Source organism: Anopheles funestus, chromosome 2RL (assembly GCF_943734845.2).
Source record: "Anopheles funestus chromosome 2RL, idAnoFuneDA-416_04, whole genome shotgun sequence".
NCBI lineage: Eukaryota > Metazoa > Arthropoda > Insecta > Diptera > Culicidae > Anopheles > Anopheles funestus.
In genome coordinates this window covers 61,933,933-61,956,341 of record NC_064598.1, presented here as the reverse complement: position 1 = coordinate 61,956,341, position 22,409 = coordinate 61,933,933, and the positions used below count along the sequence as shown (strand labels likewise).

General features: G+C 44.4%; 1 protein-coding gene across 1 annotated transcript in view; it reads left to right on the top strand.

Annotated features, from left to right (window-relative positions):
* The first annotated feature begins 2,136 nt into the window (after positions 1–2,136).
* The window catches only part of LOC125762678 (uncharacterized), a 146,052-nt gene continuing 125,779 nt past the window's right edge, over positions 2,137–22,409 (top strand). The window contains exon 1 of the mRNA XM_049425058.1: positions 2,137–3,087. Within this exon, the coding sequence (XP_049281015.1) occupies positions 3,085–3,087 (3 nt within the window). The 5' untranslated portion in view covers positions 2,137–3,084. The remainder of the gene's footprint in view (positions 3,088–22,409) is intronic.

The following is a 22,409-nucleotide window of genomic DNA, read 5'->3' as shown; positions in this document are numbered from 1 at the left end:
ATCTAGGCTTCGCTGATTGTTAGAGTTCCTTTAGCTCAACAACATAATAGCGATCATAATAATGATGCACAAAAACCGGTGGAATTCCCTCGCAAGATAAGAAAGGAAATTAAAACAAAATAAAAACACAACGATTCTACAAAAAAAACAAAACTGAAAAGAATGAACAATCGCCCCAAGGCACCCCGAGGACGATGCGCCCGTGTGAAGTGATAAGAATACAGAATCGCAAAGAAAGAACGAAAGAAAGGTGCAAAAAAAGCAAAAGTGTTCGATCGCTATCGCAAGCAACCCAGACATTGAATTGTTCGCTGATTGCTTTCGCATACACAATGTAGCGCAGGAGGAAGTCACGAAACATGCTCAAATGTTTGTGTTGCAACAAACAGCCCTATAATGCAGGACAAAGCGGCAGGGTTTGTTCAGCGCCTTTGAATCGTCCATTTCCTGTGGTTGTCTTCGCTCAGACTTCCTCCCGTTTATCGTCTATCGTCGTCTTTATGCACCGTGCAACCTTACCATTGCATTGTCAAGGATGGTTATGCTGGTGCTGGTGTGAGTATTTATGAACGGAAGATTTGAGTTTTCGAAGAAACGCCTCAAGCAACATCACTCACAGCAAGTCATCAAAAAATTTCAGACGCTGCGAAGAAGTCTTAAATGTTGATACGCAGAGAGAACGAAGCAGAGGAGCATGCTGAAGTTCGAGAAGTCATTATCAGACCACCAAAACCGGCAATCGTTCGAAATGCCTCGTCGGAAATTGAGAAGTGTGCCTTGTTGTTGAAATTCTGCCTTCAAACTGCGGACCAATGTTTGCCAACAAACAAACATTGCACCGAAAGGCATCTTTTTGTGTGCGTTTCGTTTCGGTGCGTTCAAGCCAATAGCCGGAGATATGATCGCATCGATTGCACGTTCAATCGAGACCTATGTTTTGAACCTTTGAACAGACTCACTTTTGATGTTGTCCATTTGCCTTCGTCCAACGTGTTCGTGCCATGGCAGGTAGAGCAGGTTCTGCTTCACACCCTTTTTGGCAGATAAAGCTGTGGGACGAGGTGGCCCAAGAAACGGGGCGTTAAATCCCAATTCTTTTCCGGTCAATCCCAAGACCCCTAACGCCTGTCGGCTTGTACTGCTGACAAATAATGCAATTGACCCTTTCCGGTGTAACGTTGCTGCATGTGATGCGTTCGTCGCGTTATGCAGCGTTGATGTCTTTCCTTTAGCGCGTCATTCGCCGGAACCGAGCGTGCGAGGTTTCAAGAGTAAAGTTCGTGCCAGCAATAGAGTTTCGACCTAGCGAAAAACGTTGAATGTCGGGAAAGGTAGGCATGAACTGACTACACCGTAACTCACTCTCTCGGAGTAGAAATGAACACCACATTGAACGATGTTGGTAGAGAGAGTAAAGTTTAGTGAAATTCACAGTTTAAGGGAAAAATCGTCTTGCATTCACCAATCAACCATGATGTCATCGGTTGCACGGATGTAGAGCAGATTGGGTTATTCAGAAATGACAATATATTACTTGCGTCGTTAATCAGTGTTAAAATGCATTCTATTCAACGCATATTGGATGTAAAGAACAAGGTTCTTTTGTGACTTGGTTCAATAAAATAGATTCTAATGCAAATCGATTCAGTTCAAATGCATAACAATCTTTCACCTTTACCATGTAGCAAAATGTTAAAAGTGCACATAGCTTAAGTTCGCACAGCTAATTTCACAACGGATGAAATCACGCACAGCCTCCAGCTGAAAGCAGCATTCGAAAAAAGTAGCAAACGAAAGATGATTGACCTTAAGATCGACCCACAACGAGGCACTGCTAAACCGTTCACAACTCCCACTTGGCATTTTTGAATGATCGCGACTCTGAGTCCGGCAAACCGTTGGCCACGTTCGTTCAAATCTTTCTCATACGCTCGCATTTGACAGGGCGGGAAAATTTTGCATGAATATATCAACCGGCAAAGAGCGTGAGTGACGCTACTGCCACATATATTCACGGTCAAATGCTACGAGTACCACGATCGTTTGAAAAAATCGACGATCGGTTTACCTGTTGCTCACACTTTTGCTCGTTCGCTCTTGTTCTCGAGCGATGTTTAAGACACGCAACTGACGCATCGACTCTCCCGCTGAAGTAAAGCTTCTTGCAAGGAAAAAACTCCCACATTCCGATCGTCGATCACCTCTTTGAGCAACACTCTCTTGATCGACGGATCGCAACGCTAACGAAGTCGCCGAACACGACAAACCTTCGAGATCAGTCTTGCTTGAGACTTGGAGTGAACTGGAAGTGTTTTTCCCTCTAGTTTGTAGTGGAGCGGCCGTTTGAAGAAAAAAAAAAGGAAAAAAGGCAAAAAGCAGCAGAGTCTTGGGAAGAGCAAGAGCACCAAGTTGGCTAGTGTTGGAAGCTCCCCTTTGAACGGGTGTGGAAAACGGGGAGCAACATTTGGCTGCTAAGCAAACTACACACAGTGCAAAGGTGTGCGCAAGATTTGATGCTGAATATAGCAGGCTTACGATCACGGTTGTGTGCAGAAGGTGGCAACAGAAACGTGTTGAAAGTGCGCTCGTGCCAGTGATTTTCAAACCTCACAGCAGTGCTGGTGATTTTTGTGCGAATTTAATAAGAATCTTTGAAACAGTGTAGCGAAAGGAAAACGATCTTCTACCGAGTTTGTGAAAAGTGGTTACACGATTCAGTTCAAAACAGCAGGTGAAGCGTAAGGTGCCCCAGTGTCAAAGTGCCCCTGTGTGAGCAATAAAAGGCCATAAGGCAAGCAGTTCGTTAAGCGTTAGCGTTTGCTTTAAAGTTGCTCGACGCTCTCTTCGGTTTGCGGCATTGGAAAGTTGGAACACATATCGCCGTCGAGCAAGCAGGATCGATCCGATCGCGTTGGGATTTTTTTTTTGCGGATACTGTGCCGTTTTTGTGGATACAATATCGCCGTTGACTGGGCTGCTGGCGTAAATCGTTTCGTGACCAGGAAGGGGGCAACGAATCAAACGAATCTTCCCGTTTCCTTCCCGGTTGCCTTCGTTGATGGCAACGAGCAGCCATGGTGAAAAATGGTAAGTAATCGCAAACCCGCGAGAGAAAATCCGTCCAACCAAACAATCGAATCAAAGGCGAAAAGCGGAGCACAAAACTTCAAAAAATGGTGGCTCAATCGGTGGTCGGTTCATCATCAGCATCTTTTGCATGGCTGGTGGTTTAAAATGGCAGCTGAAGCAACGTTCGAAACGTGAAAGATGAAGTATTGCCAAACGGTGCCAGTTGCTAGTTTGGGGATTTTTTTTTTGCACAGTGTTAGGAAACATAAATTTATGACAAATATTTCGTTGCGTGTGGTGTTGATAAAAGAAAACGTTTTATATTGAAAACAGATAGGAAAAATACAGTCTCGAAAAGCAGATCAAGTTCGTATAATGATGTGTGATGTGGAAATATTTTAAAATATGCTATATTTTAAGTATAATTTTTTTCGTATTTTTTTTATTCCTGAACACGAAATGTAGTGAAAAGTGTAAATTTGAAATGAACTGATTATGAACTGTTGAACTGTTTCTGATTAAACACTAGAGTTACTGGAACAGCCACTTTGTCTGGAATATTTAATTTACATCGTTATAAATTTTAGGATTTTACAATTCTAATGCTGTTGATGGATATGTTTTTTATATGTATTCTGTAGTAAGAGCTACCAAAGATTCAAGTATAATCCAGCTCTTTGAAACTGTTCTTCAAAGTAACCACATAAAACTGTTTAACACGCTTAGTATTTCTAGTGTTAATAGACTAACTTTTCTTTCACTGTTTTGAAGTGCAGTTTAGAACAAGTCAACGAGCTTTAAAAATGATAATAATTGACAGTATGGGATTTTCTTATTATATTAGCCAAACTCCTGTACTTTTGTGTTGGATTTATGCAGTTTAAGTGCTTTTGTGCTTTGATGTCCAGAGTTTGTCCAGCTTCTTTCTGTTACGGATTTCGTTGTCGTTCAAAAGACTGTGGTGCATTTCTGTGCAATTGTTTCACTCGTTCAGTGTGCCAAAGCCAAAGCCGAACGCAGTGCAGGAGGCCATTGGTAGTGCATTAATATTCAGCATTAGAAAGCATAAGAAACCATCCGCTTCATCATCCGGAGTGGCGTGTAATTCCGAAAATTACGTTCAAACGCTAACCTACATAGACGTCGACGTTTGAAGATTGGCTCTTTCACGTAAAGAGAAAAAAAAACACCAACACAGAAGCAACAAACAAAAAAAGACGATCACGAAAATATAAATTCCAAACTCTCACTCATCGCATCAGACCACGAACAATCTACGAAGCAGTCAGAGATTTGCTGGGAGTTGTATACTTTCTCCGTTACATACGAGTGATTTTTACGCTCAGATGTTTAGCGATGGTTTCTTATGCTGTGCACAGTTTGAAGCAGCAACAAAGTGACCACCGATTGTGGCTTCTTGTGGTAAGTGCCATCCGATGTGCAACATGAAACACTTGAACAAGTTGATGTGCACAGACGAGAGCGATCGATACAGTAACGCTCACTATCTTCATTTGATCTTCTGCTTCATTTCAATTCGGTCAAACGTCCGCAAAGCATAACGTAATCGACAACTATTAAATCTCGCCCCTTCGGAGTGTCTATTTCGTGGGTAAAGCGGCTGGGCAGAGAATTTTAAAAAATCATTTTGAAATGGTTCCGTAGCCTTACGCCCTTTATGCCTTTGCCAACGTCGGTAAATATGGTGGTGGCAAATGTAGTGAACGTCAGTTGTCAATACACATCGGTAGCAGTCGGGGATTTCGCTACGAGCGGCCGACTCCAGACGGCTGACGAATGGACAGATGGACAGCTATCAGTGATGTACTGACGTGACCGGTTGTGTCTGATCCGTGCCATTTTGCGCATTCCACCGCGCTGCTCCTTGCACGGGTGGCAAAATCCGAGAGCATCACCTTTCCACCAGGCGGAACATATCGGTGTTAAAAGGGGCAGTCCCAGTTGTCTCTGCATGTTCTGTGTGCATTTTGCCACCCGTTTCGAAGCTAGGCGGCTGGCTTGCAGCACCGTTGCATCGCACCAGCAGCAGCGAGATGGCGTAGAAAAAGAATGGCTAGGCAATTTTTACAAGCCTTATGGAACGTTGGGGCGGACAGGGTGCACTTCTTTTTTGCCGTTTTCGTTTGTGGTGCGGTGCATAGTTCGAGCAAATTGGAAACATTGTAGTAATGTCTCGCCCCAGGGTCAGATAGATAGCAAACCAAGCTAAAAGCCCACCAACAGTATGTACATGGACAATTATAAGGGCGTTGTGAACATCTTTCTGGGATCCCTTTTTCCGGCACAGTTAAATTTTTCTTATCCTGTCACGTACGATTGCCTCTTGCGGTAAGAGCTGTGACATAATGAAGGCACATTTTTAATTCAATCGTGTCTCCATACTCAGGCTTACACCAGACTCAGACTGATGTGTTGTCAATATATGTAACAATTATGACAGGTTTAAGATCTGCCAATGGTTCCGTGTAGCTCCTTCAGAGATGCAAAATAAAGATATCAACCAACGAAGGGCTTACGCTAGCTCGTTTTAATGACTATTGCCTTTGGGAGACAAAGCCCGTCTGGTCGCACAAAGTGGCATAGCATTCTTTGATACAAATTATCACTTCACAATCGTGCGATAAGTTGGACGTTTTCCCTTTTCATCGGCGAAGAGCCTGCGGAAGCGCGGAACTTGGCATGAAGTTAATTGTAATCGTATCGCAATTAGTTCTTAAGTGCGCTCGGAAGCTTTTGGAGAAGCCTGCGATGTTGCACGGTGAACGCAGAATAAGGCGACGCAACTTCCTACTGTAACCCGCCACGTTTGGCTAATTCGTTATTCGCTAATTAAACTATCAACGTTTCAACTCCTGCCAACGACCTGATGGCCGCGCTGCCTTTGGTGGTCGGTGTTGAATTTCAACCATGTTTTGCACTAGAACATCCCCGCCAGTGCGAAGCGCTGGCGTAGCTCAAAGCTGCAGAAGTTTTGTCGTGCAGCGCAGCAGTAAATGACACACGGAGACTGCAACGGGCCGAGTGAGACGAACCCACTCTTGGTAGCGTCAATTATCTACAATTATCGAGTAGTGCTTTTTGTCTTCTTTCTATTAATTGTTTGCCCTACGAGATTGAAAACAGAAACTAGCGGTCATTAACATTCCATCTGTATGTAACGTTTATGTTTTTCAAATTCGCTATTCGTGCTTTTTGGAAACGGATGTTCTATATTTGTTTGAGATAGTACATTGGCACGGAAACCGTAAATAGTATTCCATGTAACAAAAATATTCAAAAAATACATTTATTTAAACGCAGCTGGAGCTATACGAGAACATAAGAAGCTAGGCTGAAAATGATTTAAAGGCTATTCTGCGACATAACTTTCATCGGATTGGAGCAAAAGCATCCAAGGCCATAATTGATTTTTTACCACCGAAACCATTTCGAACACTATATTTCCCTCTCCATCGACACCTTTTCCTGTTTTTCGAAAAACCAAGCGACCCAAAACCGGTTGCGAATTTTGGCTGAGGAACGGTTGGCCAAAGTTTCGAAAATAACCCAAGCCAACCCGACGCAGCTGGAAATGTCAAAAGCAAAATTTGTGGAACAGGTCTCCTTTTTGGAGACGACTGATCATGCATGCGAACCGCTGGTGGTTTGGTGGTTTTTGTTTGGTTGGCGCATCGACTCCTTCCGTTTCTGGCGAACAACCCACGGAAAGATACGACGATCCGAAAGGTCGGCTGCTGAGCGCGGCCCAAAACAGTGCCGCAATCCGGCAATCCGTCTCCTGAAACGTAACCACTTCTCACGTCGGAAGAAAACTGAAGAATCAAGAAACGATATTTTTTTTAAATGCATACATGAAACCAAAACAAGCAGAACGGCGTTTCACGAAACCTTCGAAAGTCAGCCAACCGGAGCGTTGGAAACGAAAGCAAAAAGGCAAACAAACTGCTGCTGAAACGGATTTAGCCCAAAATGTCGCACACGGCTTACGGCAGCTGTTTGCTTTAAATGTCATTGAAGTAGGCGTTACGGGTTATGAAGTGGTTCGCCAAAGGTGGTGCGCTACGTGTGTAAAGATCTTGTGGTGCTGCGAAAAAAGTCGATCGATCGTGCACGGTAAAACCGAACGGCCTTGAATTGTGCGGGGTACTTTTGTTTGTCGCAAAACCTAACCGGACCAGCAATCGAAAAAGGCTTATGACGTGGCTACCCAACATCGAAAAGCACTCAATATGCGCGTAGGTTTGTGACTTGCTGGCATGTGTGCGTGAGTGTATTGAGTAGGAGTAGGTCTTAAGATTGTCATAGGTATCGTTCGGCCTTCACCGCTATGACGGGTTGTGATTCTATGCTTCCTCCGGAAGCTCCAACGCTAATTGTTTCTTGGCTGTTGTAAAATTACACCTGAACCTGGGGGCCGCTGACCCGACTGGAAACTGTTTGGAAAGCACGGAAGAACACCATCGGTGCGAAACAGACAAAAATAATAAAACAAAATGACCAGAAACCAGATTATCATACGCACGGTGACATCACCGTCGACGATCGCTCGACGTGGCTGTTTAGCGAACGTTTAGCGATCGATCGAGAAGCAAACGAAACGGGTGCGAGCAGGTCGGGCGGGTTCAACAGAATCATTCCGTAAACCGGTTGACATCCTGAGTAGCGGGGCTTCTTCATTACGGCGGTTAGCACCCCGGACGACACAAAAGATGTCATCAGATTTGAATGCCGCCTAGGTGACGAACCTCCAGGTTTTCATCCAGCCGTAAAATCATACCGCTTGCTGATACGGATACGATGCGGCGATGTTTCGTTGGGGCTGGGCATGCTGGCAAAACCAAAAGCAGCAGGAGCGCTTCCGAGTGGGCAGAAGAAATAGAAACATTCGCTGCAGGGCTGACGGAATGATAACAGGTCGCATGACCACACACCAGGGTTTCACTTGTGTACCAAGAATGCAGCCACCACGCATGTGTGGTTTAGCGGTTTGCATTCGATATGCCTGTTCATTGAGCGTTGGTGTATTTCTTTTTTTAGTTTTGTTTCACAACGCAATGAAATAATGCGAGAAGAAACAAAAAATACATATGAACAACAAGAACTGCACGCTAGAGTGATAATCACCGAGCCTAGACTAATTTATTGCCGATTTAAAGATGCAGATTCTGACTAGAGTCACCTCCAGTACGGGTTTGTCCGTTTTCGCCTTTTAAAGGGAAACCGACTGGTGAATGGTGAGCCCCCCTCTGGGCGTATGTAAATGGTTCTGATTGCAGTGACTACCCTTCCTTCCCTTACATACCTTCCATCACCCATTACATGCACGTTGCATGTTCTTAACCGATAATCGACTCTATCCAATCGATCGACCGATCGATCGGAGGGGCATCGTCATTATCGTCAATTCAATACAACTTTTGATGCCTTCAGGGCGAACGAAAATAAAAAAAAAATGCATTCTCCGGCGCCTTGGCCATGATATCTCGTACGTCGGGATCACAGACACAAGCGACGAACCGGTGTATCCTGCCCGTAAACTTGTTTCATCGCCACCAGAGGTCAAATCCTTTACCCTAAGCGCATTGAACGTGACTGAAAGAAAGGCGAAGAATGCACACCTTCATTCCATCCAAACCGTACCATTCCATGAAGGTGTGAAGGATTGGCATGCGGCTTAGGATGGTTTTAGATGATTTGAATAACGTGGGCAGAAGCCGCTGTCACGCCTTTCCAGCTCGGTTGTGGGCTGGTTGGTGTTTCATTAGCATTGACTTAGATTTTCATTACCACCATCATGGTTAGAAGCCACTCTCTGGTCGGCTGTTTTTACGCAACCACCCAAAACAAACAACCAAACCGGGCCGAGCCACCGTGTTGCATGCGTGTGCGCTGTGGCAAACGAATACAATATGTTCATTACGCGAAATGAGGTCATCCCCATGCAGTTTGTCGATCTGGCGCTTCTGATGTCGATCTGCCAGGTCGATCGCATCGCGGCATTGGAGTTTCGAGTGCAAATATACCGCAACTATCTTTCTCTCTCTCCGTGACTCTCTCTCTGTCTTTCCTTCTCACTCTTGTCGCTTCATTTTGCAAAATGTTCTACTGATGCATCGCAGCTTGTCAATGTCAGTTTTGCCGCAGTTACTACACGGTGCGTTTGCGGTTTAGCGTTTGTTTTAGAACACCCGGTGTGTTTGATTAGCTGCAGCTGCTCCGAGAGTAAAAGTGTTCCCGGTTGATACGGTGCGCAATCGATCTTCAAGGTGTCGCACCGTTACCGATGCGGTGTGTACCGGTACCGGGGTGATCGGTTTGGTTGGTTTTCGTTCAAATCCGGTCGGTCTTTATTCAAGGCAATTTAGCAGTCCCCTTCACCGGCAGGTTTAAAGCGACGCAATTATCTGCTTTTCGATTTTTGAAAGTACTACAGTAAGGCGCTGCCAAGGGATTGACCACGTCCGTGAGCTGTAGGATTTATTATTTTGTCGTATATCCTTGGATGAATAATACATTAAACGTATTTCGTGTGGCTTAGTGCAAATGCTAAAAGTTACCGACGAGCCGAAGCCAATCGCATCAACATTTAATTCTGCTTTTAGCTGATATCCCTACTGAAATGATCTATTTTACATTGATAGCAATTACCCTACCCAGTAAGGTGGCTCATGATGAACGATGAGACATATGAAGGAAATGATTGCCGGTAAGCTGAATAGAAAAAAAATCCCCCGCGGTTAAGCTTCAATTCAATGTGACTCACTCTTGCAGCGCTTGACCACGGACCCGTCAGCACAAACAAGGGCAATGAATAAGTGATACTTGCCGATATGGGCGACCATTCGGAGGCTGTATGGTGGCTAGACTATGACAGAGCATTTGTCGGCGCGGGCACCTCTAAGATGCACTTTACACCATTTTACTTTACCGTGACATGTAGCAAATGTACCGCGCAAGCAAACAGTAGATTCATCTAGCAGTTCGTCCGGACGTTGTACCGGGCTTGGGTACGTCCGACAATACGCTGAGCACGAAGCATCAATTTTGCTTTCGAGCTATTATTTACCGATCCGTCAAATGGCAACCGCAAGGCGCCCTCCCCAGGGCCCAAACACACACGCACCTTCTCACTACGTAAAGATGTAAAACGGTTGTGGTAAAGGTTTGCGATGTAAATGGCGCGAATCCACAGCTTATAACTCATAATCGCTGCACATTTGTCGGTAAATGAGTGTTCATTTGCACTTTACCGTAGTGCATGCACACGCTCCAAAGCCGATCCTGTACCGGCCGATGCTATGCCACTTTGGATTATGCCAGTGAGAACCGATAAGTTGGGCAGATGATGGCGAGACTGTAGCAAAGATCGTACGAGCGATTCATGTCGATAGGATCGCATACCGCAAAAGTCAGCCAGAAGCAGGTTGCCATTTATTTTACTTAGGATATCGATGAATTATGGTCCAATCTTCACAGCACAGGAGTGGCACACTACAGTATGTAGGGGCTGAGAAATGCGTATAATGAAATTACCTTACACCTTAACAAAGTATGGATGCATGTGTGCACATCAGAACGCAGGACAAGAACTGTATGATTTCTCATTTCGATCTGAGTAAAGCGAGATGAGTTTGATTGATTGAGCACACGTCGGCAGGAAATGGGACACGAGCACAAAACGATACAGCCCCTATTATGAACATGCAAATGGAACATCCAAACCACAGCATCGGTTCACAATCCGAAGCAAATGTCCATGACGCGAAAAGTGAGTCAACGACCAGTGCAGTAAACGCAACGCGTTGTGATGCGTTTCAAAATTCCTCCATCTCACCGACCACAACACCACAGGGAAATACCGAATCCAAAAGTAAAAATGGAGTAGGAATGTACTTTTTCGGGGTTTTGGTTTTCTTAGCTTACTTCCTTTTATAGCGTGTAGAACGAGCGTTTCGTACGTTTGGTTAATTACATGCTTGGTACACACACCGTACAAGATCGTTGAATGCCCGGCATAACGAACACTGGATCATCACCCGTGCACCAAGCTCATCATACCGATGAAGTTCGTTTCCATTTTTCAACTGCCCGCCACAAAATTGGTTTCCCTGGGAGACTCCCGACCTGGATGCGGACATTTGTGAAGTGTAAAGGGTTTCTCCCTACATTTCGTCTTTCTCTAATTAACTTTTGGTTTCTCTCCTTTCTCGAGCGCATCCAACACTGGTTCAGCGATTGGGGAAGTGGAGTGAAGGTTTATGTGTGTGTGTGTGTGCGTGTGACGAAAGTTTTCCTCTTTTTCTCTGTTATAATTGCTGCTTCACAAAAAGCGATTAATGTTGAACATTTCTGCTCGACATGGTTGACAAGAAGCACACACAGCAACACTGTTGAAGGTCGTTCGATTGATGGACGTCTTTAATGAAATTGTCATTTGATAACTTTGTTGTGCATCGACATTTCTTACTTCCCGCTTTACGGCTGTCGACCGAGTTCTCGATCAACGTCACTGGCAGGACTCATTACAGCGGCGAACCAGCATTGACTGCTAGAACAGAACACACAATCTTTCTGCTGCTGTTACTAATGACGCCACCTAAACGCCCGCTAACGATCTTTAATCGCCATGATCGATGATCGTATTAAACCGGTCCTATCGTAGCAGACAGTTCCTCTGGCTGATGACGAGACACCGTTCGAGAAGCTTATCTAATCCAGTTGGAAAAATTCAACTCCCTCTCAAACGAAACCCAATAAACGAGGGACCATGCAAGACGGTATAATGTTCGTCGAACGAAAAGTGTTACGCCGTTCCACCGAATGATGGATTGTGATTTCTTCGCTTTTCCAATTAATTGCCTTTCGATCGATGTGCAGTGCATTTCAAGCCGGCCTAGATTTAAACCCAAAAGTTCACCAAAAGTAAAACGAGTAAGTTTTATGTGTGCCTGTGCAGCACGTAGCACCGTTTTGTCCTATAAACTTGACAATAGCATTGACGGAGGGAGCAATCGTTAACATCATTATTAAAACAGCTACACTGGCAAGCACAGTGACCGTTCACGTTTATATAGGTTTCACTAATGAGCGAATCTCTTCCCAACAGTTTTGAAGTAGACAAACCCAATTGACTCAGTCGTTTTCCGTTTGACTGTGATGACAAGTACGTTTACTGCCGCATTGGTTGTCATGGCTTGTTGACTGGTTTTACCACAGGTTTGCACTGTCACTGTGCCTGTTGGTACTTCGAGTAATGGTTCTTCCAGACGTACAGTCAAAAAATCGGTTCCATGGTCGGTCATATAAATCAACCGCACAATCGGAGTAATTACGAATTGTTTTACTGATTGGTTGACAGTAAAGAGAACTTTAAGACATCCCGATGTCCATTATTGACTCTCACCCCCTTGCTGTTGACTGCACCGGTTGACAGAAGCGTAATCTTCCTCCCATTAGGGTCACGATGAAATTATAACTATCGCTCACGGTCCTTCTATCCACCTGCGTACACCCTCACACACACCCGAATGGCCGTCCGAATGGTTTCGAGGAAGAACTTTCAGCAAAAAAAAAAAGGGAAAAACATTCAGAACGTTCTGATCGTAGCTTCTCCACTTATGTTGCTTTGCGCCGCGTTCTTCATGTGGTAAAGTGCCAGTGACGTTTCCGACTAGTTCCGCAGCTTAAGCTAGTAGCGAAGATGTTGGTGCTCGGTGTGATCGTTATGTCCATTATAGCCGTCATCATCGTCATCGCTGTCGACTGCAGCGCTTCAACGGCGACGTACTCGAATCCACTTCGGTCAGAAAGCAAACGACCCCAAACGACCACGTAAAATCGCGAGTAGAATGCAAAGGGGTCCGATCACGCACTACACGATCAGCTCTCGTTCACAGCCGTTACACAGACGACGGATAAAACGTCGAGAGATAGGGCTTCATTACGATTGTATACGAACGAGCTCCACTCATTCTGGAGCGTCCATAATCATCATCAGCTCAGCTGGCTAATTGGTTGTCAGAGCTGGTAGCTTCTGTACGCATGCAACCGGACACGGATTTCCGTGCCTTGTCGTATGCGTCCTGGGCCTGTATGTCAGAATTTAGAAAACGGAACGCCAAGAGCCATTGGGAATTGATTGATGCTCTCCTTCTTTTTGGAAGTGCCATCACGAAGCGGATCGGTTGATTGTTTATGCTCACTAAACCGAATTCAGTCCCATACCAGCATTCCAAGCCGGTGCTATCCTATTTTTAGGAATGTGCCTTCCTATGCTACCTTGTGCTGTCGACTGCTTCTACTGGCTCCCAGATTCTGCTGTCGAAGCCGTTAGAAGATTGTTCGACAACTTAAGTGACGTTTCAGAACGATGGAACGGGTGCTTAGAACCAGGGACTTGCTTTCACCCTTATTTGACAGCCTGTTGATGACTGATGGAGAGCCTTTAGACGCTTGGTATGTAGCTGAGTGCGAGATTATATACCAAAGTGTCTACTTGCAACGGTGAAGTTATTGATCAGGTGTCGAGAAGGTAACAGTAGAGCATCACTTTTGGAAGAATAAAAAAATAACTCGCATATGTTCGTTTATGAATTCTAGCAAGTGGAGAGACGCTGCGAAAATGAAGTTGTACCTCATTACATGACTCTCGAGTCACTCCAGGCACTTCAACGGTATTTTTCAACGTGAGCTCACACAGCATCGCATTCAAGCCATTCCCCACAACCGTGCCCATGTCAAAATGGCCTGGATGGTTTATTGTTTACCCATCGGCAAAGTAAAAACACGCCTCACTTGATACCAGAAGTCCCGTGTTTCCCATACTTCCCAAGTCACTGTTCCCTATCTCACGGTACACTATCTTCGGGTGCCAATACGGATAAGGTAAAATGGCGCTCGACTCATTTCCCGCTGCTATTCGTACAAAGCAAAAAGGAGGAAAAAAACAAAATCCAACCCGATCGAACGTGTGTGTGTGTGTGAGCGCTTTGGAGGAAGAAAAAAAGGTCACGACCCACTTCAGCACAGCACCGCTTTGCACACACTGCGCGTTAGTTACACTTACTTACTTAAAGGTAAACACTAACACACTGGCACGCATGACGCATAATCGTCTCCTTTTTCGTGCAAAGCTTAATCGACTTAAGTACGCACCGCTTCAAATCAATTAAATTCATTATGCAACAGGTTTATCGCTGGGTGCTTGCCTGCATGTGTGTAGCAGCGCCACCAGCCACAAGATGGCAGATAACGTGTAGTTGTGGTGGTGGTGGTGGATGGCAGCTTCCTTTTGCAAGGGTGGCTGGATGACAGGCTGGGTGATTGGATGACTTAAACGCATCTAACGGTATCCACAACCCGTAGCACCCGATGGCAATGTAACCTGGAAACACCAACCGTTCGTGTGTTCCACAAAGAATCTTCCAGCGAAAAGTGGAAACCTATGGAGCTAGTTGCCTTGCACTTGGCGTGCACTTTTAGCACGATACGGTGACTAGCATAAACAGTTATTTGTGAGACATAATCAACGCCAACTATTATAAACGAGTCTGTTGCGTCGATTTCGGTCCCGATTTAGCCGTTGATGGTGGTCTGCTGGTAGCGTGTCAAAACTCCGGGGGAACAGAATTGCTTGCTGGTGTTTGTTTTATTTTTGTCACAACAGCGAACAAGCTCGGCATATGCATGTCACACGTAGGTGCGTGACACAGCAAACGGACATGATAAGGTAACATAAATCACTTCCATCGGTGTAGTAACGCATACACATGAACGTATGTATTTACGAGTTGCTTCCATGGGTGGCACCATCGAGGACATTATGCGATAAATTTAAGACGATCATATTTGCATGTGAAATTATATGCTTGCAATGTGACTATACATATATGTACACGATCTTCCACATGTGTTAGTTGTAAAATGATTGTTATGTAACTATTTTAAAGACAGAATATTATCATACAAAAACCTTTACCGTAGGAAACCATAAAACGATGGTTTGTAAAATTATGTTTTATGAGTAATACTTTTAGTATTTACTTTATACTTTAGTCATAAAAATACAAAGCAATTTCTAGACATAAAAATGAAAAAAAAAATAAAAAAAAACAAATAAATAAACGAAATATGTTTACAACATGTGTGATAAGAAGAACATCACTTTGCATATGATATCTACTTAGCATCGTTTAGTGATATTAATGAACCACAGTCCATCCATTGCCAGTGAATGCACTTGCACAACAGTATAACACGTGCACTTTTCGCATGTGTGCGTGCCGATACAAATCAACCGGTTAGGATGGTGAGGCTGTGGGATAAAAAGGCACGGCGGATATTCACGTGATAACATTTTCACGAGCCATTAAGTACGGAACAAGTCTTGAGCTAGGCTTGCTGTTGGGCAGTTTTACATGCCGGTGGCTCAGGTTTCACGAAGTTTGCCGAACGATTTGACTCGCAACGGTTCGGTGTTACGGCTGCTACATGTCGAGTAAAGCAACGCCGATAGCCAACAAGAGCGCAGCCTAATGTTGTGCGTTGTTGGATCGCTTGAAGCTGTCCATTGAGGTTGATCTGACTGTTTTTTTTTGCTTCATTTTAATTCTTTTTTGCTCAACATTGATATCGTTACACTAAACTATTTCTTCCCCAATTTCTCTACGAGCGTGCTGCGCATGAACCATTCGTGGAATTTAATGTGTTCGATTACCGCAGCTTCTCACCAGCGCTCGTACAGATTAGGACGCATTACGATCCTTTCTTCTGTTGTACTGCGCATCGGTATCGGTGCTGAGGGTTTTTGCTTCCTACCATTTGTTTTTTGTAACCGTTCCTACTTAGCCTTTTCGTCTCAGACTGCTTAAAACAGTTATGTTAATAGTCGTGCAAAGATACTTGAGCTCGTTTGGAGCTAAAGAACAAGTTTTAGTTTTTTTTGTTATTGCTGCTGGTGGTGGTGGTTGTTGTGGCGTTGCGGTGGCTTAACTTCATCGTGAGGCTTTCGATCCCTTCGGGGCTCCTCGTTGCATTCCACCGCTTTTATAGGCTGGGGCTGATGGGATTGATCGCATAGTGCGGTGTGCCGTGTGCGGAACATTTTTAGAAAAGCCTAAGTACATGATCAAAATGTTGTTTTTTTCTCTAGCCTCATTCTCCGGCTGCCTACCAGCCGTTCCGTTCAGTCAAGTGAACAGCAACACACTTCGTGAGCATCGATCGCCGTCCGCCACGGTCAAGCGTCGGCCGAGAAGGGCTTTCGTCCACGGGCTCCAGCCAACATAATAGCGGACAGATTTTACCGTTCCAGTCCGATACGAGGCGGGGATAGTTTGTGCGCTCCATCCATTCATGACCTTTGTGCCCTTTTGTGAGGGGTTCGGTAGCATTCACGCTGAAGCAAAACCGATTGGATTGGAAACATCAATACGTTGATTAGAAAAAGGGCATTCCAATTATCACACAACGTGCAAAGGCAACGAGAAGCTCACTCCCATCTGATTAGCCCTACTGGTTTTTGGGAAGCACGTTAATATAAATTAATCTTGGGCAAAACAGTTTTCAAACATGGGAAACATTACTATTTATAACAAACTCTCCCGCAGGCAAGTAGGAAGCAGCACATCATTCCCTGGTAAAATTCCGTTCTCAATACCGCACCATGAAAGGTTGAACTAGAATGGCTTACTCTCAGCAAGGAGTTGTGTCGTAAAATTAAAATTTTATAGCTTCACCCCATGGAGCGCGCGTGGATAAAATGCTACACTAGAAGCAGTCTGTTGAAAGGAGGGTAAGAAAATTCTTAATTCCCGACGGCCCGATCGCCCATAAACCTAGCTCGTAACGATTTAAATAGTTGCCTATCTGTTGTTTATATGCTTCCAGATAAAAGCTGCACTGCCCAGTCGATCTCTTTTAAGTAGAGATTGAGCGGTCTGTGTGTCTGTGTGTATGTATATATTCTGTCTAAATTTTCCCTGTCACTGTACTGCAAAAGAAGTGGCAGCTAGACGGGCATTCCTGCTGAGGAGATGGTTCAAAATTAATTAGATAACGCTGATGGTATTTATCCAAAAACTTTGACCACTTCGTGAAAGACTCGGACGTCAGCTGAAACGACGTGACGAACCATGAACAGCGAGGTCATGCTGTTTTGAAGAGGATAGTTTGGTGTTTTTTTTTTCTTCTGGGAAACTTGCATACAATGGATCATTGTGCTATTTCCTAATGACTACAACTGTGAAAGATTTGGATGTTGTTGTTTTTTTTACTTCTTAAATCCTGTCGTCAATTTAGTAACACGAGCTTATTGGTTGCGGTAACAACTGGTATTGTAGCGTACTTATGCAGATCGCTAATCAACAGCGTAACGAACTCTTTGGTGTTCGAAGCGATTTCATAAAAAAGTTACCTTTTGTTTAGGGGGAGATGCATCGCGGTTTCCATCTAAACAAAAGATTTAAGCGACGAACCCCACTATATAAATGATCATTTGACTTGAAGTCGTTGGTTTATGCTACTTTAACGATTTTGCACTCCAACCTCCTTCTAGACAGATGCATTGCATTGTAAAATGTTCCTTCATCTCAAGAAAGAAAGTGGCGTAGGTAAATGTAAAATTCATTACTAATCTAACCGTTCACTTACTGCATGATCGACTCCGCTCGTGAAAGCTGTTTGGATCCCTTTGCGTCTGTGCAGATTATTATATGTAAATGAGAGTAACGCCTCGCTTTTGCACGGCGATCGAAGTTGGTAACTAACCCACACCTAGCGCTCTAGTGGGAAACTGGATTCCACCATCTGTGCGTCCGGGTCCGTTACGGCGCTGGTTCGAACCGACCAAATGAGACGGGCGTAGTGCTAAGAAGCTCGAAGAGTGAAGCAACGAGGGAAGGAAGGTCGATTGAAACGAGTGTTATGAGCGAGACTTGCTCCGCCGACGTGCAAAGCAAGTTTCCCTAGATGTCTCGTGCTGTTCGTTTTGGAAAGGCGTGATTTCTTTATTTTTCGATTATATGTCCCCGAGCAACCCTCCCTAGGGGGGAAGCGTTGCTGGCTGTTACTGTCACCGTATTGTGGCCGAGCTTTGCGACTACACCTACGCCACACAAAAGGTTGACGAGGTTTGAGTAATTCATAACAGACGAACGAGGTTAAATCGCGCCTTTTCGAGCCATTGTGATGCCGTCATCTGTCGCTCTGTTACAAGGCAATAGTATCACTTTTTAACATTGATTTTCTTTACTCAAACCTCATCTATTGCTCTCTCACTCACTATCTTTAACTCACTTTGTTACTCTGTTCATCTCTTTACAGGTAAGACCAGTTGTACTTACATCGGGTTAAACAAATCTTGGTTCTGTAGATTCTGCCACCTTCAAGCTGGGTGGTAAGACAAAGGTAGACAGGGTTGGACCGGACGGTACATTCATCAGAAGCCATTCACCCCTATTTCATCGATCAGAAAGTGAGAAGTTCATGTGCGATAACTATCCAATCGAGAATGAAGAACAAGCGGTAAAAAGAATGCAAGAAAACCAACCCCAAAGAGGTATGGGAAGGAATGAGAAGGAAGGCAAACGGGTTAAAAGAGATAGCACTTGATCAACAGATGCGATGAAATGAGCAAGATCACGCAAGATGATCTCTCACAATGAATTCAATTAAAACGATGATCGACACCATCGCACACAAAGATTCGTGATCGATCACGAACACTTGGGTTTGAAAGCACTGGCCAAAGATGAGAAAGAGATTCCATTGCCTTTGCACTGAATCAGCTGCTCTATTGAGGTCGTCTACGAACGCATGATTGAACGCTAGATTGTGATCGAATTGTGCGCCTGATTTCGATCTCTTCTTACCAGTTTAGTGATAGTGTTTCATTTCACCCGTATTCCCCTGTCCATCAAGATCCATCGTCATCGATTGAGGTAGATATTTTGACAACATCGCCTCTAACGAACAGCGATCGCCTTATGGTTGACCGACGACTGTATGCATTGGTGTGGCTGTTCTGTTGCTGGCGTCATACTCCTTGCGACTTGTTTGCGATCATAGCCATAGTTCACCCATACAATTATGGTACAGCAACCGGTAGAGGTGGAAATTGGACAACCCAAGAAGTGTGTTGAATAACGAAGTTTCTTTGCTGTTGTTCAACCACGGGTTTACCTCAATTTCTTGACGGCCTCCTTTTTTCTGCCCGTTGTTCCCCAACACACGAGTCATTTCCATTCCTTTTTCTACACGAAGCTGGACGATCAGTTCGATGTTGCGGCCATCATCTCTCTCCGTCTCGCTTTGCACAGTACAGCCGTTTGAATGCTGCGTATGCTGCCATTCTCCATATGTGGTCCGCAGCCACACTGCCCAATATGGAAGAATTATGTATCCAAACCTTGACGTTTTCGAACGGAAACCGTTCGTTTCGATGGGTACCGGAGCAGCTACCACCGACCGATAATGTTTCGAACCACCCTAATCGTTTTATTTTTTCTGTGAGAAAAAGCAGTCTTTGAAAAAGAGAGACAGAAGCTTAGTGAAAAAGAATCTTTTTCAAACGTTGTGAAATTTCTCTCGATTGCGTAATTTCTTCAGGCCAACAACTTACGTAGAAGTCCATATGGTGTTTTTGAATGAAAAGAAGGAATGTTGCACACTCTTGGGCTTGTCGTCACAAGTATCTTCTGCTCATATTGACGGATCTTTACAAGGAGATTCTTGATTAGGAAAGAACCAAAAACTACCCATTAAATTTACGTAAATTTGCATTCCAAAGACTGAAGCTATCAATAAGTACTGTGAATCAGTGTTTTATGAATCGTAAAAGGATATCTACTATCCATCAAAACATCAATCAGTTGCTAATGAGTTAGAACTTCTTTACAAGTAGATAATATAGAAGAGTCCTCGTTATGGATCCCAATTAGCCGTGGCACTGGGCTGTAGTGATAAGTGAACATGGAAGAACTTAGAGCTCGTTAGAAAATGTTACCAAGCAATTACACTGACGCTTAAGAATGGTCACTTTAGTTAGCACCAGCTATTAGTGTGAAAACCACAGAAAGAAGGCTGTTGTGCAGTGCTGAGGAAGCGCACACCAGAGAAAGCCATAAATCATCAAACTCGTGGAGCTTTCGATCATCATTTGTGGTTTCCTGAAGGTTGGTTTCTGGTTTCAGAGCAATAATCTCTGCCTAATGAGTTCACCCGATACGTGCAAAATACATTCTGGTTAATCGCCATTCGATCCGCGTTGAAGTGAACCACCAGCTGCCAAGATTGTGGAGCAATCGAAGAAATAGATCAATGATCTTTTCGTGTTGTGATCGCAACAACTGGAGCCCGTAACGAGAATAGGAACAGGTAAATTCTTTAGTGAAGAAAAAAAATGGAGAACATACGTACACACAGAAATATAACACTATGCTATGAAAATAGGTAGAGAACGGTTGTTGATGCTCATCGCAGGCGGAGTCGTAATGATTGCATAAACATTTTGCGCTTCACGTCAACCACGTTGCACAAAACCGAGCAGCGACAAGAAGAAGTAGCTAAGTAAAGAAACTAAAAACTGCATAAACACTGACCATGCCGCCAATAGAATGGCAGCTCTGCAAATGTCTCAGACGATAAACCCTGCGAGAGTGCATTAGTTCATTAAAAATAGATCATCCTAGTATGCGATGGGGAAAAGGGACAGAGGAATAAGAGAGACAGAGAGAGAAAGAGATGAAGTATGGAGGAGTATGGGTGGGTAGTTTGTACATGATTGCATGAAGATTCTTAAGTCACTTGGTTTGCCCGGTGATCGCGAGCATGTAATCGAGATCAAGGGCAGGTGAGAATACACACGCGCGCTCGTGCATCTCGTGCAGGGTTGGAAGAAGGATTGCAGCATAACCGAGACATCGGAAGCATCGGTGCGTTGAGCTGTATAGAGCGCATTGCTGTGAGTGCAGATTTAGCGGAAAAGCATGTTTTTCCAGCACTGATTAGCTGTATCAGTGCGGACGGTGGAGGAAGGTGTTGTCGAACATCTGTTTGGTGGTTGCAGTTTTTGTTTGATCGCTTTTAATAGTTGTCTTAAAGAGTAGTCCGTAAGGAACGTCGGCATCGTCGAGATCGACAGCTGAAGCTATGGAATGCACCGTACACACGATGTGCGTATCAGCTCGCTGGCTACAAGCGCATTGCCGGATCCTCACGGAGTTTGACAGCTACAAACTACGCGCGGACTAATTGCACATGCGTTCACTGATTTGGCTTACCCGTTGCTGCTCTAGGATTCAAGGTACTAATTATCGAACTTGGGAAGTTACAAATTACCACTTCTACCACTGAAAAGCCCTTTCGATGTGCCCTGGCTGCAAAAGATGCCCAGTCCAATATCATCTACTAAGAATCGGCGCTGGCAAATAAACATTCTGAAATATTTCTTCGACCTTTGCTTTGCGCCGGTTCGGACATTGTTCGAATAATTTTACTCGCAGATAGGACCGACCGAACCAATGCGACGGATGATCGACAGCGATCAGCAGCTTCGACAGACACGCTCTACAAGGCGCGAAGCAAAACAATGGAAATGGTTTACAGCGAATGAGAAAAATGTGCCCATCGCTCCCATCGAACGTTTGTGTGCGTTGGAAGCTGCTTTGAACGGTGGAATCAAACGTCAGTCCATCGGACAAGTGATGTCCATTGGGGTGGAAGATATGATTGGGTAGATCTGACGCAGTGTTGGTGGTGATGCTGGCGGTACCGGTGGCAGTTACCACCAAATCGGCCTTGCTTGTTTGCGTGATTGTTGAGGGTTTTTTTCTTTCTTTCCGCAAGATGATCCAAACAAGCAGTCTCGCATGCGAAAGACAAACGTGTGCAGGAATATTCCACCCTTGCGCCATCGCCATCCGTAAAAGTGAGAGTTCAAATAGAAACTAAGCGAAATCATCGCACGATCGGTGGAGAAAGTGGCAGCCATAATGCAATGCAAACACACAGCTATTTATGAAGCCAATGAGATTAAAACAATCCGTTCGAAGACGAATGACTGGTGAAGCAGATTTTGCTTTAGAAATATTTCATTACTTATCGTAATGTTTTATTCTTGTTAAGGTTTTCTTGTAGATATACGCAATAGCTCAGAAGCATACCGACCATAAGTGTGCGAGAAACTCACAAGAATGTGACTCGTGGCAGCAATAAGAGAGTACGTTAATTACCGATATCGTTAGCTGACGGCTGCTAGTTTGAACCGCTAAATAAAGGCCAGAGCTCGAGAACCAATTGAAAGTGACCGATTTGTACGAGTT